General features: G+C 42.9%; 1 protein-coding gene across 2 annotated transcripts in view; it reads right to left on the reverse strand.

The window, feature by feature from the left end:
• Window positions 1–1760: 1760 nt before the first annotated feature.
• Window positions 1761–19974, reverse strand: part of ITGB7 (integrin subunit beta 7) — a 173852-nt gene continuing 155638 nt past the window's right edge. Inside the window, exons 13-16 of one of the 2 annotated variants that reach the window (XM_073546181.1) lie at window positions 10067–10289; window positions 9134–9351; window positions 4890–5050; window positions 1761–2079 (exon numbers count right to left, since the gene is read on the reverse strand). In XM_073546181.1, the coding sequence (XP_073402282.1) occupies window positions 2014–2079; window positions 4890–5050; window positions 9134–9351; window positions 10067–10289 (668 nt within the window). In that variant the 3' untranslated portion in view covers window positions 1761–2013. Of the gene's footprint in view, window positions 2080–4667; window positions 5051–9133; window positions 9352–10066; window positions 10290–19974 lie in introns of those variants that run through there. The other variant, XM_073546180.1, reaches the window with a different exon arrangement.

The raw sequence follows: 19974 nt of genomic DNA on the forward strand, positions 1-19974 counted from the left end.
GGCTGGTGACTCGGATGAACTTATCTTCTGCAGCAGAGGTGACTCTTGGTCTTCCTTTCCTGGGGCGGTCCTCATGTGAGCTAGTTTCTTTGTAGCGCTTGATGGTTTTTGCCACTGCACTTGGGGACACTTTCAAAGTTTCCCCAATTTTTCAGACTGACTGACCTTTGTTTCTTAAAGTAATGATGGCCATTTGTTTTTCATTACTTAGCTGCTTTTTTCTTGCCATAATACAAATTCTAACAGTCTATTCAGTAGGACTATCAGCTGTGTATCCACCAGACTTCTCCACAACACAACTGATGGTCCCAACCCCATTTATAAGGCAGGAAATCCCACTTATTAAACCTGACAGGGCACACCTGTGAAGTGAAAACCATTTCCCGTGACTACCTCTTGAAGCTCATCAAAAGAATGCCAAGAGTGTGCAAAGCAGTAATCAAAGCAAAAGGTGGCTACTTTGAAGAAACTAGAATATAAGACATACAGTATTTTCAGCTGTTTCACACTTTTTTGTTAATTATATAATTCCACGTGTTAATTCATAGTTTTGATGCCTTCAGAGTGAATCTACAATTTTCAGAGTCATGAAAATAAAGAGAACTCTTTGAATGAGAAGGTGTGTCCAAACTTTTGGTCTGTACTATATATATATATATATATATATATATATATATATATATATATATATATATATTCAGCTTAATTGTCAAAATGAAATCTGTTTTTCTTGTAGGTATGGTGACATGGAAAAAAAAACACAACTTGATTTTAACAGTCCTCATGCCACATTTCCTTTTGTGCGGATAAGTCATTGTTCTTCATTTTGTACAGCGCCTATTACTTTCCCTTTATTATTTGCTTTCAAAAGAGACACAAACATTTACCATTCTCAGCATCACCCATCTTGCATATTAAAAAATAAAAAAAAATTCCCATTGCGTGTAGTGGCTAAACCAAACTATCACACCTTTTCACATTCTGTGCTATATACTAAGCTGTTTCTCCATAGTCTTGCCTGCAGGGTGAGACGTGCTCTACCACATATAAGGCCATCCTAAAATTAAAGGGAATCTGTCAGGATTTCACTACCCAAACTATTTATATCTAGCGCTCTCTAAGACAAGTCCAGCGATACCATTACATGGCCAGTCCGTTCCTCTGTTACTGAGAAACCAGTGAATGAATGAATTTGCAAATAAGGATGTAGATGTGAAGCCTCAGTCACTCCAGCTCTATTCCACACCCAGTGTCCTCTCCTTTGCCTAAAGTCGCAAAGACTGTCGGTCAAGCAGGAAGAGGCAACACTGGACGTGGAATAGAGCTGGAGTGACTGAGGCTTCAGATTTACAGCCTCATTTCCATATCCAATTAAAAGCTGATTTGTCAGTAATGGAGGAACGGACTGGCCATGTCAAGATATTGCTGGACTTGCCTTTCAAAGAGCTACGTGTGTGTGTATATATACTGTAAATAGTCTGGTGTTTAGATCCTGCTGACTGATTCCCTTTAAAGTTCCAAGGGAATAAAAGGGGTCTGTCATTTGTGACCCCCATCAATTGGCTAGAGCAGAGAACAGATAAGCCACACAGTGTCTTTCCCATTGCGTTATATGGGCAGCCTACCGTTTTTAATGGACACTGGATCAGCCGTCAGTTCTCCCGGTTGGAGCTACAGAGATTCAAGACCTTCTGCCAAATGTCTGCACAGATATCTGCTGATCACCGGGGGTCACAGCAGCAGGACCACTTTCATTCCGCTTAATGTCAAGGCAACTCTTCTAACAAAAAAGGTCAAGCCCTAAACAACCTTTTATAAAAGGAATTGGTTTATCTGTCGCCAGTATAAATTTACTGTGTTTTTCATTGTAATTATTGATACATTTTTTATTTCGGCTCATAGGGAATTATTGGTGTTTCCTCCTTCTCTGAAACCCTTTGTTGACTTTATAACGTTGGTTTCATATCTCCTAATAGTATTGTCTGGTCCATTCCAGAGGTGAGGAGATGCCAGTTATTCTTGGTTGAAATTCGGGTTGAACACAGTGGTTGTAGCACTTTTATAAAGTGGGTTTTGGGCCTGTATAAAAAACAAAAATAAATTCAATAGTTTATTCTTTGTGATTACCGAATATAAAATTACATGGACAGGGGTTGGTGAAATCCAGTGTGACATAATCTTACACATTTTGTATTGTAAAGATATATCACCTATATTATTTTTGAACAAAACCAGGTCATGCAACATCATTTTTTTTTTCTAATCTGCTTTTATTTTCTAATTGTAGATTTTATTTTTCAATTTTCTGTACATGATTATGAGGGGTGGCTATCTTGCCTCAGCTTCTTTTACATTATAGAAGTCACATGGACATAGGAAGCAATATAGTGGGGAAAATAAGTACTCGATACACTGCCGATTTTGCAAATTTTCCCACTTAAAGAATGGAGAAGTCTGTCATTTTTTATCGCAGGTACACTTCACCTGTGAGAGACAGAATCTGAAAATAAAACTAGAAAATCACATTGTATGATTAAATAATTAAATTGCATTTTATTGCATGAAATAAGTATGTGATGACCTACCAACCAGCAAGAATTCTGAATCAAACAGACCTGTTAGTTTTTCTTTAAGAAGCCCTCCTACTCTGCACTCATTTCCTGTATCAATTGCACCTGTTTGAACACGTTACCTGTATAAAAGACACCTGTCCACATAATCACACTGCAACCATGGCCAAGACCAAAGAGCTGTCTAAGGTCACCAGGGACAGAATCGTAGACCTGCACAAGGCTGGGTTGGGCTACAGGACAATAGGCAAGCAGCTTGGCGAGAAGGCAACAACTGTTGGCACAATTATTAGAAAATGGCAAAAACACTACATGACTCAGTCTTCCTCAGTCTGGGGCTCCATGCAACATCTTGCCTCATGCGGTAAAGAGGCTTCGGAGAAAGGTCAGGAATTAGCCCAGAACTACACAGGAGGACATGGTCAATGACCTGAAGAGAGCTGAGACCACAGTCTCAAACATTACCATTAGTGACGCACTATGCTGTTATTGCTTACAATTCTGCAGGGCACACAAGGTCCCCCTTCTCATGCCAGCACATGTCCAGGCCCTTTTGAAGTTTGCCAATGACCATCTGGATAATCCATAGGAGGCATGGGAGAAGGTCATGTGGTCAGATGAGACCAAAATAGAACTTTTTGTTATCAACTCACCATGTTTGGAGGAAGAAGGATGAGTACAACTCCAAGAACACCATCCCAACTGTGAAGCATGGTGAAGGAAACCTCATACTTCGGGGGTGCTTTTCTGCAAAGGGGACAGGACTACTGTACCATATTGAAGGGAGGATGGATGGGGTCATGTATCCTTTTGGTAACGACCTCCTTCCCTTAGTAAAAGCATTGAAGATGGGTCGTGGCTGGGTCTTCCAGCATGACAATGACCCGAAACACACAGCACAGCCAGGGCAACTAAGGATTGGCTCCGTAAGAAGCATTTCAAGGTCCTAGAGAGGTCAGGAAGCATCTGACCTCTGTAATTGCAAACAAAGGATTCTGTACCAAATATTAAGTTCTGTTTTTCCATTGTACTTATTTCATGCAATACAATGCAAATTAATTATGTAAAAATCATACAATGTGATTTTCTAGATTTTTTTTTTTTTAAGATTCTGTCTCACAGATGAAGTGCACCTACGATAAAAATTACAGACCTCTCCATTCTTTGCAGGTGGGAAAACTTGCAAAATTGGCAGTGTATCAAATAATTACTTTTCCCACTGTATATGGGATATGTTCATTGACTTCTATTGGAGAGCATTCCTAGCATGCTTGTTCATAAGTTACTGTGCAGGAAGGGGGCACCTGTACACCTGCCTGAGACCATTCTGGGATGGCTGCTGGAAAGTGATCTCTGCAGGACTGTAAGTATCCGCTTATTCTGAGGCTCCGAGTAAAAACTCAAGATTTTAGGATTCTTCTCAGTATGAATGAAATATTTATGATATGGAAAATTTAAAAAAAATAAGCCAAAAAAATACCATAAAAACTTAATACAGACTGTCAGGAGTAATAGAGTTTCAAGTCTATACCTAATTTCTCTGCTAAATTAAGTTTTGCAAGTGTCCCCTCAAATCTGCTGGCACATTGTGTCCTGACAGATTTGTGTTTCAGATCCCCATGACATTGGGTCCTTTCATGTTTTTTATTTTGCTTAAGTCTGGTAAATCGTTCAATTGATGTTTCCCCACTGATTCTGGAACATTTTTTCTTTTTCTTCTGTGCCCCTTTGTTACAATAGTATGCCTCAGTAATAATGTTGCATATTTCACTTTCCCCTTCAACCATCTGAGTGTATACCAGAAATCCTCACTGTTGCTTTTGCTCCTCTGACACTGGCCAATCAAAACACAGCCACGCCCACAGAAGTTCTGTGGTACACGCCCAGGAGGTTGTAAGAAAAATGTGCATCAATATCAGAGGGCATAACTTTGGAGCTAAGAGGCATAGAAGAAAAAGTAAAACTATTCCAGAACCTGGTACTCAGTAACAACTGGAGGAGCTACTCCGTTTAAATGAAAAAAATCCAGTGAAATGTCCCCTTTAAACCAGAGGCAGAGTATTGGTCGATAGCAGACTATAGATAACCGCATAGAATTGTATAAAACCGATCCATGATACAATTGAAGCCTTTCTAAAGTTAAACAATTTATAGCTACAGACGCAATGATTATTTCAGGAGATATTTCTAATACTATTATCTGTGGATTCTATATGAGAATCCGTGATCATTGGCATTTTATTTGGTGGTGTTTCTAAACAATGGGAAGAGAATTATGATAAGTGAAGGAAACAAAGTTGAGGAGAACTTTATACTGACATCATTCCACTGTTCTTGACTTCGGGCTTTCATAAAGCGGCCGTACTCCTTCCGGTCGTACACTTCCACAGTGACTCGATACAAAAGAATGACGAGTAACCCAAAGAACGCTATACCCAGAACCAAGCCCAGAATGAGTTGCTGCGTATGATCTTGAAAGTCTGTAAAAAAAAAAAAAAGTAAATATCCAGCATCCAAAGAAAAGATATTGGAGATTTTACTTTATTAATTTACTACTGTCATCTTTAATAACCAGGACTATACAATAACAACGTATATTAAAATTGTAGCCAAGTCTGAGTCTTTGTGTGGATTAGAATATATATATACAGTCATGGCCGAAAGTGTTGGCACCCTTGAAATTGTTCTAGATAAATGAAATATTTATCCCAGAAAATTATTGCAATTACACACGTTTTGTTATACACGTTTATTTCCTTTGTGTGTATTGGAACAACACAAAAAACATGAAAAACAGGCAAATTGGACATCACTTCACATTAAACTCCAAAAATTGGCAGGACAAAATTGTAGGCACCCTCAACTTAATATGTGGTTGCACACCCTTTGGAATAAAATAACTGCAATCAATCGCTTTTTACAACCAACAACAAGCTTCTTACACCTCGCAATTGGAATTTTGGACCGCTCTTTTTTTGCAAACCGCTCCAGGTCTCTCCTATTTGAAGGTGCCTTCTCCCAACAGCAATTATAAGATCTCTCCACAGGTGTTCAATGGGATTTAGATCCATACTCATTGATGGCCACTTCAAAACTCTCCAGCGTTTCTATCCATTTCTGGGTGCTTTTAGAAGTATGTTTGGGGTCATTGTCCTGCTGAAAGACCCATGACCTAGGATGCAAACTCAGCTTTGACATTGGGCACTACATTGCAACCCAAAATCCTTTGTAATCTCCAGATTTCATGATGCATTGCACACAGTCAAGGCACCCAGTGCTAGAGGGAGCAAAACAACTCCAAAACATCTTGAACTGCCACCTTATTTGACTGTAGGTACTGTGTTCTTTTCTTCGTAGGCCTCATTCCGTTTTCGGTAAACAGTAGAATGATGTGCTTTACCAAAAGTCTCCATCTTGGTCTCATCTGTTGTCAAGATGCTTTCCTAGAAGGATTTTGGCTACTCATGTAGATATTGTCAAACTGCAGTCTAGCTTTTTTATAAAGCTATGTGACCAGTGGGGTCCTCCTGGGTCTCCTGCCATAGCATTTCATTTAATTCAAATGTCAACAGATAGTTTGCGCAGACACTGATGCACCCTGAGCCTGCAGGACAGCTTGAATTTCTTTGGAACTTGATTGGGGCTGCTTATCCACCATCCGGACTATCCTACATTGCAATTTTTCTCTACCATCCTCATCCAGGGAGATTTGCTACAGTGCCATGGGTTGCAAGCCTCTTGATTATGTTGCTCACCATGGACAAAGGAACATCAAGATCTCTGGAAAAGAACTTTATAATGTTGAGACTGTTGACATTTTTCAACAATTTTGGTTCTCAAACAATTCTCTTCTCTTTCTGTTCTCCATGCTTAGGGTGGCACACACTTACACAATGCAAAGATTCTGTCAACTTCTCCCCTTTTTATCTGGTTTCAGGTTTGATTTTCATATTGCACGCACCTGTTACTTTCCACTGGTGAGTTTGAATGAGCATCACATGCCTGAAACAAAGTTGTTTGCCCACAATTTTGAAAAGGTGCCAACAATTTTGTCTGGTCAGTTTTGGGGTTTCTGTGTGAAATTATGTCCAATTTGCCTTTTTTCTCTGTTTTTTTTGTGTTGTTCCAATACACATAGAGGAAATAAACATGTGCATGATGCAGTACATCCAAATGGTGAAGAAAAGTGAAAAGGATCCTTTATTCTCCCATACAAGCAACATCTCAGCTATGTATGAAGCCTTTCTCAAGCAGCCTATATGTAAAATATGTATATGTTTCCACACACACACATATACAGGTGCATCTCACAAAATTAGAATATCATCAAAAACTTAGTTTAGTGTGAAGATGGTTTGGAGAGCCATGTCATCTGCTGGTGTAGGTCCACTGTGGGTTTGGAGAGCCATGTCATCTGGTGTAGGTCCACAGCGCAGCCGTCTACCAGGAAATTTTAGAGCACTTCATGCTTCCCTCTGCCGACAAACTTTTTGGAGTTGGGAGTTTCATTCTCCAGCAGGACTTGGCATCTGTGCACACTGCCAAAAGTACCAATACTTGGTGTAAAGACAACAGCATCACTGTGCTTGATTGGCCAGCAAACTTGCCTGACCTTAACCAAATAGAAAATCTATGGGGTATTGTCAAGTGGAAGATGAGAGACACCAGACCCAACAACGCAGACGACCTGAAGGCTGATATCAAAGCAACCTGGGCTTCCATAACACCTCAGCAGTGCCACAGGCTGATCGCTTCCATGCCATGCTGCATTGATGCAGTAATTGATGCCAAAGGAGGCCCGACTAAGTATTGAGTGCATCTACTGAACATTTCAGTAGGCCAACATTTCGGATTTTAAAATCATTTTTCAAGCTGGTGTTAAGTATTCTAATTTACTGAGATAATGACTTTTGGGTTTCCATTGGCTGTAAGCCATAATCAACATTAACAGAAATAAACATGTGAAATACATCACTCTGTGTGTAATGACTCTATAATATGAGTTTCACTTTTTGTATTGAAGAACTGAAATAAATTAACTTTTTGATGATATTCTAGTTTTGTGAGAAGCACCTGTATATATATATAGAAACTGCAGCAGCACTCCAATGTGCAAAAAGTGGTCTGTGTATTAGCCCATGTGGCAATGTTTCAAAACTAACATAGAGCCTTTCTCAAGCTTGAGGAGCTTCTGTTATAGAACTAAAATATTGCCATGTGGGATAATAAAAAGACCATTTTTTGCACAGAACAATTTATTGGAGTGCTGCTGCCCTTTTTTTAAATGTTAAAGACTTTTTTGAGTACATGTCTTGGAGGCCTGGCAGCCTACATGTATATATTTTAGTGATGCTTCAATATTTTTCCATACAAGTATATCATACTTAGTGGAGGACTGGCAGTAGGGTCCATTATACTAAGTAGCGGACTGGCATTGGGGACTCTGGGAACATCATATTGAATATACAGTGTATGGTGCTGTGGGAACATCATACTTACGCGCATACTGTCTGGGGGCAATGATACTGTGTGGGGGTATCACACTGACAGGTATGGGCTGTTATATTCTGTTTTTGTAGGTGGTGGCATTTTTGAGAGCATCAAATTCTAAAATGGCCATAAAAGGGTTTTTTGTGGGTGATAACGCTAAGAGGCTTCAATAGGGGCATAGTTACTGTGGCATTCATAGCCCAGAAAGTAATTCTCACACTTTGGCCCTGCTTCATCAAAGTGGTTAATTCAGAAAACTGTCTTAAAATACTTTCAAAAGTTGCAAAATCTAAACCTAACACTGAGCTGCACAAAAATTTGCCAAATATTGTCATTTACATGTCATGGTGGGTGACCTAGGGATGAGATGAGACAGGGCTATGGCTGCCTGTCAGATTAATCAATTGTGTCGGCGCTTTTAACTCCACAAATGTTAGTCCAGTCTTTGTCTAGAGTAACATTTCTGGCGAGGCCCTAAAGATCTCAAATTCATTGAGCGGCATGCGCATCTTACCAAATTTGGCGCAACTTATTCCTTCACACACACATCATTAAGACTGGCGTACGAAAGGCCAGTCTTAAAGGGGTTATCTGATTCAATATTTTTTTTATCTCGTACTGAGATAAGAACAAGTAGTTGCCCTGCGACGATCTGTACTGATTCACAGTGGTCACAGATTGCTACTGCCAGCGATTCTTCTGCTTCCGGTGATGTCATGTCAACAGCCTGACAGCCGGCTCCATCCTGCCTCACTGCGGGCAGCCGGCTGACAATCAACATGCCATCAACAGAGCAGACTGGAAGTGAAATAGCTGCTCGGTTGATGTGAGGTGAAAAGAACAGGAAAATCACTTCCTGACCCGGGAGAAATTCAGAACATGCAGGTAGTTAGACCTGCCTGTAAGTTCTTAGCCCAATAGGAAAAAAAACCTAAGTCCGGAATAACTCCTTTAATGAATCGGCGGCTGCGTCCATAGATTTTCATTAGCCTGCATTTCCTGCTTTCATACCACACATGGTGGATCTGGCTGACGTTCCCTGTAGACACTTATTGAGCTTTTCACATCATCACCTTGCTTTTCCTTCACAATAATATGAACTAAATCTCCATCTTCTGTGACGTGGAATATAATTACTGAGCCACCTTCCCCTTTCTCTTGGCACAAGCCGTCCTTATCCTTCCAATTCCAATCTGAAGCCTTGATCGTGGTGACATTGACGTGCGTGCAGGACAGACTGCAGTTCTCCTTCTGTGGTCCGGTAGTGAATGCCTTACACTCCACACATGTGCTGCAGGAAAGAGGTGAAAATTACATGTTACTTTACTTCAACATTCACGTAAAAGGGGTCCTTCATTATAAGTATATCGTAGGCAAAAATCAAGACAACAGCACCCCACCTGTCAGCAGGTTGTATCTGGTATTGACGCTCAGTCCTGTACCCTTGAACAGAACTGTGTGGCTATACCAGACATGGTGCTGTTTCTGGGTTGTGAAACCCGGTGACGATCAGCTGTTCCCAGTGTCATCGGCTGCCGAAACTGTTCAGTTGTAGAGGCAAAGGTGCCGGTTGTCGCTCCTTCGCTGATCCTAATGATGGTCCATCAACCTCAAAGTCATGGACAACCTCATTAAATGAATGGTCTCAACAAGATCTCTGCTTGCTGTCACTTAATGAAAACCTTCACCTCCACTAGACAAAGTTCTGGCCAAGTGATGGACGCACAGGTGCATGGCTTGTTAAGGTAACGTTCTCCGATCTGTGTGCTGAAGCGCGCCATGCGCCTGTGTTTGCAAACCAGTTTTATCCGCTGCAAGTAAGCAGTGAATATTTCTATTGAATTACAGCAAGCAGAGAGCTTAAAACTGTGATGTATCAATGCAGAAAGTCTATGGAAACATTGTATTGCTTTTCATGATACAAAGTATCCCATTTATTTGCCAATTCCAGAATGTCCTGTGGATCTGCCGTAAACCGCGCACAGTGCAGCCCTGTCTGGAGTTACCTGTACTTCTGACACGGAGTCTGGCATCCAGAGCAGACACTGCATAGTTTGTTAAAGTAGTCTTTGTCACAGACACATTTATTACATTCACACTCTCCGTGTCCACTGCATATCCCATCAGGTGTCATGCAGGCGCTGGTGTCCCGGCTGCAGCCACAGGCACTGCCAGTGTAGTTGGATGCACACTTACAGATGCCACAGCTGCAAACTCCCCGGGTGAGACCTGAAAATGAAGAGCATAAGTTTACCTGCCAGTGATAGCCAGGATGAACTCCGAATAGGCCTTAATGGTAAAATAAAACATGGAAATTTCACTATTACATTGCTTTCTTATAAGGCTAAGTTCACACGTAGCGGAAGTTACCGCGTTAATTCCGGAATTCTATTCCGCGGGAAAATCGCATTTTAAATTCCCACGATTTTCCCGTAGAAAAACTAGCGATTTGCAAGCGTAATTAGCTTGCAGAATACTAGCGTTTTCCAAACGATCTGTAGTATCAGTAGTAAAAAGATCTAATGTTAAAAATAATAATTAAAAAAAAAATCTGGTTATATTCACCTTCCGATGTCCTGCCCAGTGTCCCCAGGCCTCCGCGATGCTCCGGCAGGTCCGTTCCCAGTGATGCATTGCGGCAAAGAGCTTTGATGACGTCACGGTCTCACGAGACCGCTACAGTATCGCGAGACAGCGACGGCAGCAAGGTCATTATCGCAATGCATTACTGGGAACGGGACCTGCCGTGTGTATCGCTGAAGCCTGGGGACGCTGCGCGGGACATCGGAAGGTGAATATAACCCGATTTTTTTTTTATTTTAATTCTATTTTTTACAGTGATATGGTACCCAGAGCCCGGAGGACAATCTCCTCTCCTCCGGACCGTGGGTACCATCCGCAAATGTTCTGCTTACTTTTCGCATGGTGGGCACAGCCACATGCGGAAAGTTAGCAGAACAATGCTTTCCTATGTGGGCGGAATCGCCGCGATTCTGCAAAATAATGAGCATGCTGCGGATGATTCAAGGAGGGGAAAATCTGCAGCAATAGCACAGCATTACGGAATCCCATAGGATTGCATGGGATGCTGTTTTTTTTGCGTTTTCGCGGCAAAATCGAGCGGTAAAAACAGCCGCGAAAAAGACGCGCGACGTGTGAACGCAGTCTAAACCACTTAAAATCTGCAACATTTAAGAAATATTCAGTGTCATACGCAATTTGAGTCACTAAGCCGACGTTATGTTCTAACTGACTTTTTTTTAGTCAAATACAATTTTTTTCTTTTTTAGGCAGTCAAATATGATGCATTTTCAAGTGAAAATCGCTTCAGGAAAACTTCTTTGGGGAGTTTCTAGAGGAGTTTTCATTTCTTGAAGATGTTGTGAAAGAGTATTTAGCAGCCTTTTGATTAGACAGTGCCTAGTTGTAAGTGGATTCCATCAGGAGCCACATCAAAGAATTGACAAGTATTTTTTTTTTTTTTAATGATCAAGCGTTTTTAACAACATGAAGTGGAAAAAAAATACTCAAAACAATTAACATATGAATAGCAAAGTGTTTATACAATAGAAATGAATAAGAGCTTTTAAGAGTTTACTTTGGGTGATTTTTTAGGCCTTTTTTTATCAAACCCGCTTAAAAAAACTTCTACAAAAATCTTTATGTGCTCATAGTCTTAAAGGGGGCCTCCAAGAATTTATTAAAATGACACCTGTCACGTAATTAGCACAGCAGCCTGTCCTAGTCACATGTCAGTCTGAAAAAACACAATTACAGTACCTGTGTCTCAACTGTCAGGGAAGCTATAGGCTAAGGACACATACTTACGTGAGCCAGGAGAAAAGTTGTAATCGTTTGTGCTCCTGTCACAACCCTCCTCTGGCGGCTCACCGATATATGGGCTTATAATACAGCTCCTCTGTCATTTGAGGCACAGGTTTCGGAAGCGGTGTTTCTTCAGCTTGCACTCCGTCCTGACACATGACTTAGACGGGTTGCCATTTGAATTACACAACAGGAACAATTTTATTGCATTCTTGGAGAAATCTTTTAGAGATATTTTGAAGAGTTTTAGAAGCATATTTTTCCTGACCTTTTTTTTGCAACAATTTGACAGCGCTCAGTTTGTAGTGTCTTCCATCAGGATCTGCTTTAGAGAACTTGTGTGCACTTTTGTTTTCCATTAGTAGTTTTTCAAAATCTCTTCAGGAAAACTAAAATGCTCAAAAAACTCATAGTTGCAATGTGGATTTTCCATAGAAATGAATAGAAATAGTTTGCAAAGTATTTTTTAAGCAGTTTTGGGGTGAATTTTCTAGCTGATCCAGTATAAACAATTCTTAAAAACACCCACTCCGGACATAGCTTAAGGCTATGTGCCCACGGTGCGTGTTAAAACGCACACCAAAAACCAGACTCCTTCCCAGAAATCGCGCGGTTTTTTCCACGCGATTTTACCGCGATTATGATCGCGATTCTGTTCGCGATTTTCGCGTGTGATATTCAAGCACTTTCCAAGCGATTTGAAGCATCGCTTGGAAAGTGATTGACAGGTTGGTCACACTTGCCAAACATAGTGTTTGACAAGTGTGACCAGGTTTTTACTATTGAGGCTGCCTATGCGGCCTCAATAGTAAAAGATAGAATGTTAAAATGCTAAAAAAAAAATCGGTGTATATTTACCTTTCAGCGTCCCGCGCTGCCATCCCGGGCCACAGCGTTCCCAGTAATGCCTTGCGAGACCTGTGATGATGTAGTCTCGCGTTGCTATAGCGATCTCGCGAGACCACGTCATCACTGGACCGTGCCGCAAGGCATTACTGGGAACGCTTAGGCCGGGAATGCAGGGCGGGATGCCGGAAGGTAAATATACCCCGATTTTTTTATTTTTAATTCTTTTTTTTTTACAGGGGTATGGTACCCAGGGCCTGGAGGACAGTCTTCTCTCCTCCACACCGTGGGTACCAACCGCACATGAGATGCTTAACTTCGCGCATGGTGGGAATAGCCACATGCAGGAAGTAAGCAGTTCTCATGCATTCCTATGGGTGCGGAATCGCGGCAATTCTTTGCGATTCCGCACAAAAGAATGAGCATGCTGCGATTTTTTCCGCGATGCGATTCCGCCGTGGAAAAAAGCGCAGCATTAGCACAGCATGTGCAGAATGCCATAGGAATGCATGGGGGGGCGGTCTGTGCACGATTTTTAAACATTTTCGCTGCGTTTTCTCGCCGAAAATCGTGGCAAAAACGCTTAAAAATCGCTACGTGGGCACACAGCCTAACAATTTTACTTCCCACCAGACATTTTTTCAAAACCATTTAAGGAAAATAAATGCTCAAAAAACTCTTCAAATAAACATCAAAAGTGATTTTTCATGAGTTTTTTCCAAGTATTTTTTAATTGTTTTAGGGGAGGATTTTGAAGCAGATCATCTCGAAAAATCTAAAAAAAAAAAAACCGTGACTATAGTCTAATATTACAAGACTTATGCAATTGAGTATTGTTCTGTAATATGGTTTCAGATGTTCAGAAACAGGAATCCCTGAGCTGGGACAAACGGGTCAATCTCTCGAACTGTATCCCTCTGCTTTATCATGAAATGATCTTTATAATGCAAAAGCATTGTTCTGACACTGGTATTGAAAACCTGTCTACAGGATGGCTCCTCAATATCAGATAGGTGGGAGTCTGATACCTTGCACCTATCAACTTAGTTCAATGAGTTTACATCCAGGCACCACCAGAGCAGATAACAGGTGATCGCTGGAGGTGTCGGGTGTTGGTCTTCCACTGATCTGCTATTGTAGACAGCACATGGCGATTAATGAATCTATAATAATAAATGCCCTAACCAGCTTCCGGTTGTAACAACTTCCGTCCAGTTGTAACCGGTGACGTCACCACACACACACACGCACATGTTAACCCTCAACACACCACACCGCCTCAACACACACTCCTCTCACCTTTCACCTCCACTCATGTCCACTCACTCTTTCACTCCACATACGTTCCTTTCTCTCACTACGTTTCTCATACTCACACCGTAATCTCGCCGACGCCATTTTGGATCCCGATGTCGCCCATGCCAGCGACATGTTGTTGCGGCGACGCCATCTGGAATATCGTGGGACTTCACGACATCCAAGATGGCGTCCCGCAAGAATATGTCGCTGGCGTGGGCGACATCGGGATCCAAAATGGCGTTGGCGTAATCTCGCGAGATTTCGCCGACGCCATCTTTTTGGATCCCGATGTCGTCCACGCCAGCGACATGTTGTTGCGGCGACGCTATCTTGAATATCGCGGGATTTCACGAAATCCAAGATGGCGTCCCGCAAGAACATGTCGGCGGCCTGGAGAACGTCTGGATCCTGGATCGCGGCGGCGGAGGAAGATGTCGGGGCAGCGACGATGACGGTGTGAGTATGAGAAACGGAGTGAGAGAAAGGAACGTATGTGGAGTGAAAGAGTGAGTGGACATGAGTGGAGGTGAAAGGTGAGAGGAGTGTGTGTTGAGGCGGTGTGGTGTGTTGAGGGTTAACATGGCAAGAGGTGTTAATGACGTCGGCGAAATCTCGCGAGATTTCGCCGACGCCATCTTGCATTCGTGAAATTGCGTCATTTACCTCACGCCGACTTGCTGTGCGGACGCTTGGCATTGCCTGTACCACCATAACTACTGCTGCCTTGGTCCTATGCCTGTTTACTGCCGGTGTCTAATTACTGGACCAATTTGCCTGTACCGCCATAACTACTGCTGCCTTGCTCCTCTGCCGGTGTCTAATTACAGGGCCAATTTGCCTATACCGCCATAACTACTGCCTTTGTCCTCTGCCGGTGTCTAATTACAGGGCCAATTTGCCTATACCGCCATAACTACTGCCTTTGTCCTCTGCCGGTGTCTAATTACAGGGCCAATTTGCCTCTATCGCCATAACTACTGCTGCTTTGGTCATCTGCCGGTGTCTAATTACAGGGCCAATTTGCCTCTACCGCCATAACTATTGCTGCCTTGCTCCTCTGCCGGTGTCTAATTACAGGACCAATTTGCCTCTACCGCCATAACTACTGCTGCATTGCTCCTCTGCCGGTGTCTAATTACAGGGCCAATTTGCCTCTACCGCCATAACTACTGCTGCCTTGCTCCTCTGCCGGTGTCTAATTACAGGGCTAATTTGCCTCTACCGCCATAACTACTGCTGCCTTGCTCCTCTGCCGGTGTCTAATTACAGGGCTATTTTGCCTCTACCGCCATAACTACTGCTACCTTGCTCCTCTGCCGGTGTCTAATTACAGGGCCAATTTGCCTCTACCGCCATAACTACTGCTGCCTTGCTCCTCTGCCGGTGTCTAATTACAGGGCCAATTTGCCTCTACCGCCATAACTACTGCTGCATTGCTCCTCTGCTGGTGTCTAATTACAGGGCCAATTTGCCAATACCGCCATAACTACTGCTGCCTTGCTCCTCTGCCGGTGTCTAATTACAGGGCCAATTTGCCTCTACCGCCATAAGTACTGCTGCCTTGCTCCTCTGCCGGTGTCTAATTACAGGGCCAATTTGCCTCTACCGCCATAACTACTGCTGCCTTGCTCCTCTGCCGGTGTCTAATTACAGGGCCAATTTGCCTCTACCGCCATAACTACTGCTGCCTTGCTCCTCTGCCGGTGTCTAATTACAGGGCCAATTTGCCTCTACCGCCATAACTACTGCTGCCTTGCTCCTCTGCCGGTGTCTAATTACAGGGCCAATTTGCCTCTACCGCCATAACTACTACTGCCTTGCTCCTCTGTCGGTGTCTAATTACAGGGCCAATTTGCCTCTACCGCCATAACTACTGCTGCCTTGCTCCTCTGCCGGTGTCTAACTACAGGGCCAATTTGCCACTACCACTTCATAACTACTGCTGGGCAATTACAGGGTCAATTAGTATCTGTTTACTCTACAATACTCCAGGACGCCTTCTTCACTGCCAGATAACTGCCAAATAGACTCCTTTACCTGTGCCAACATGAGTCATAACAAAAAGTATGCCAATGCCAGTGAAAGGAAAGCAGCTTTAGCACTACGACAAAAACAACGCCGTGCTAATGAGACTCCTGAGGAAAAACACCATCGCCTTGAGAAGATTAAGGCTTATAAACGCCGTCGCCTCACACACGAATCCCCTAACTCTAAATCCATAAGATTGGCTGAAGAAGCCTCTGCACGCCGTCACCGCCGACAACAGACGGCCTCTTCCTCATCATTATTATTAGACTCACAACAGGATGCTTCCACATCAGCATGTGAACAATTTACTGCTACACTTCATCCCATATGCAGTTCACTGACATAACTAATCAGCAATCTGTTTCTGCCCTATCAATACCACCATTCAATACCGATGCACAGTATGCCAATGCCAGTGAAAGGAAAGCAGCTTTATCACTACGACAAAAACAACGCCGTGCTAATGAGACTCCTGAGGAAAAACAGCATCGACTTGACAAGATTAAGGCTTATAAACGCCATCGTCTCACACACGAATCCCCTAACTCTAAATCTATTACATTGGCTGAAGAAGCCTCTACACGCCATCACCGCCAACAACAGACGGCTTCTTCCTCATCATTATTAGTAGACTCACAACAGGATGCGTCCACATCAGCATGTGGAACAAGTTACTACCACACTTCATCCTATATGCCGTTCACTGACATAACTAATCAGCAATCTGTTTCTTCCCTATCAATACCACCATTAGTCAATACCAACGCACAGTTTCTTCACATACAAGCTGCAGTTAGCCCGCAGAAAGTGCAACCAAGACAAATATACGTTGGTCTCAAAACTAGGCGCACCCCATCGGTTGGACATGCACTTCTACTACAACCTCACATTTTCACTAATGATGAAAATAGTATTACCGAACACAGCTGTGGTGACATGACCCATGTATGTGAGCATTGCGAAGCTTTGCATTTTGTAGCAGAGATACCTTCTGATAACAACTTTACGCTCTGCTGTCAGAAGGGTAAAGTCCATGTACCCATACTACAATATCCTGATGTCTTTACACGTTTGCTGAAAGGGCAAAGTGAATTTAGCAAAAATTTCATGGATAATATTCGAAGTATTAACAGTTCCTTTGCTTTTGCCTCCATGGGTGCAAATATTTCACCACCTCCTGGATATGGCCCATACTGTTTCCGCATACATGGCCAGATCTATCATAGAACTGAAACATTACATCCCTCAGATGACCAGCAACGCGCATTTGCCCAACTTTACATTCTCGATACCACTACCGCAAACGAACAACGCTTACGATGTAAAGAAAATCAAAAATGTCATCCTACATTGATGAACATTACAGGGCCAATTTGCCTCTACCGCCATAAGTACTGCTGCCTTGCTCCTCTGACTGTTCACTGCCTGTGTCTAATTACAGGGCCAATTTGCCTCTACCGCCATAACTACTGCTGCCTTGCTCCTCTGCCGGTGTCTAATTACAGGGCCAATTTGCCTCTACCGCCATAACTACTGCTGCCTTGCTCCTCTGCCGGTGTCTAATTACAGGGCCAATTTGCCTCTACCGCCATAACTACTGCTGCCTTGCTCCTCTGCCGGTGTCTAATTACAGGGCCAATTTGCCTCTACCGCCATAACTACTGCTGCCTTGCTCCTCTGCCGGTGTCTAATTACAGGGCCAATTTGCCTCTACCGCCATAACTACTGCTGCCTTGCTCCTCTGCCGGTGTCTAATTACAGGGCCAATTTGCCTCTACCACCATAACTACTGCTGCCTTGCTCCTCTGCCGGTGTCTAACTACAGGGCCAATTTGCCACTACCACTTCATAACTACTGCTGGGCAATTACAGGGTCAATTAGTATCTGTTTACTCTACAATACTCCAGGACGCCTTCTTCACTGCCAGATAACTGCCAAATAGACTCCTTTACCTGTGCCAACATGAGTCATAACAAAAAGTATGCCAATGCCAGTGAAAGGAAAGCAGCTTTAGCACTACGACAAAAACAACGCCATGCTAATGAGACTCCTGAGGAAAAACACCATCGCCTTGAGAAGATTAAGGCTTATAAACGCCGTCGCCTCACACACGAATCCCCTAACTCTAAATCCATAAGATTGGCTGAAGAAGCCTCTGCACGCCGTCACCGCCGACAACAGACGGCCTCTTCCTCATCATTATTATTAGACTCACAACAGGATGCTTCCACATCAGCATGTGAACAATTTACTGCTACACTTCATCCCATATGCCGTTCAAGACATAACTAATCAGCAATCTGTTTCTGCCCTATCAATACCACCATTCAATACCGATGCACAGTATGCCAATGCCAGTGAAAGGAAAGCAGCTTTATCACTACGACAAAAACAACGCCGTGCTAATGAGACTCCTGAGGAAAAACAGCATCGACTTGACAAGATTAAGGCTTATAAACGCCATCGTCTCACACACGAATCCCCTAACTCTAAATCTATTACATTGGCTGAAGAAGCCTCTACACGCCATCACCACCAACAACAGACGGCTTCTTCCTCATCATTATTAGTAGACTCACAACAGGATGCGTCCACATCAGCATGTGGAACAAGTTACTACCACACTTCATCCTATATGCCGTTCACTGACATAACTAATCAGCAATCTGTTTCTTCCCTATCAATACCACCATTAGTCAATACCAACGCACAGTTTCTTCACATACAAGCTGCAGTTAGCCCGCAGAAAGTGCAACCAAGACAAATATACGTTGGTCTCAAAACTAGGCGCACCCCATCGGTTGGACATGCACTTCTACTACAACCTCACATTTTCACTAATGATGAAAATAGTATTACCGAACACAGCTGTGGTGACATGACCCATGTATGTGAGCATTGCGAAGCTTTGCATTTTGTAGCAGAGATACCTTCTGATAACAACTTTACGCTCTGCTGTCAGAAGGGTAAAGTCCATGTACCCATACTACAATATCCTGATGTCTTTACACATTTGCTGAAAGGGCAAAGTGAATTTAGCAAAAATTTCATGGATAATATTCGAAATATTAACAGTTCCTTTGCTTTTGCCTCCATGGGTGCAAATATTTCACCACCTCCTGGATATGGCCCATACTGTTTCCGCATACATGGCCAGATCTATCATAGAACTGAAACATTACATCCCTCAGATGACCAGCAACGCGCATTTGCCCAACTTTACATTCTCGATACCACTACCGCAAACGAACAACGCTTACGATGTAAAGAAAATCAAAAATGTCATCCTACATTGATGAACATTATTGCCCTTCAAATCCAAACTATTAATCCTTTTGTGGAAGCTTATCAAATGTTACGTGATGTGGAAGAACAAGAAAAAATTAAATCTCTACAAAACGGAACTGTCATGCCAAACATCACTATGGCTATTAAACAAGATCGTACTCAAGACCCTCGACGCTACAATAATCCCACTGTCAGTGAAGTAGCAGTCGTGTTTCAAAATGACAATGGTGAGCCACTAATGTCCACTCGCAGGATTTCAGAATACTCAAGATGGCATGGCCGCAAGAACATGTCGCCGGCGTGGACAATGTCGGGATCCAGGATGGCGCCGGCGGAAGAAGATGTCGGGGATCGTGGAGCAGCGACGATGACGGTGTGAGTATGAGAGACGGAGTGAGAGAAAGGGTTGTATGTGGAGTGAAAGAGTGAATGGACGTGAGTGGAGATGGTGAAAGGTGAGAGGAGTGTGTGTTGAGGCGGTGTGGTGTGTTGAGGAGGTGTGTGTGTATTGAGGGTTAACATGGCAAGAGGTGTGTCACTATCCTCTCGATGCGATAGCATCGGGCCTTAATCTACTATAATAAATGCGCTAAGCAGCTTCCGGGTTGTAACAACTTCCGTCCAGTT

The sequence above is a fragment of the Dendrobates tinctorius genome, unplaced genomic scaffold (assembly GCF_039654945.1).
Source record: "Dendrobates tinctorius isolate UK_male_01 unplaced genomic scaffold, ASM3965494v1 ptg000145l, whole genome shotgun sequence".
In the NCBI taxonomy this organism is placed as follows: Eukaryota; Metazoa; Chordata; class Amphibia; order Anura; family Dendrobatidae; genus Dendrobates; species Dendrobates tinctorius.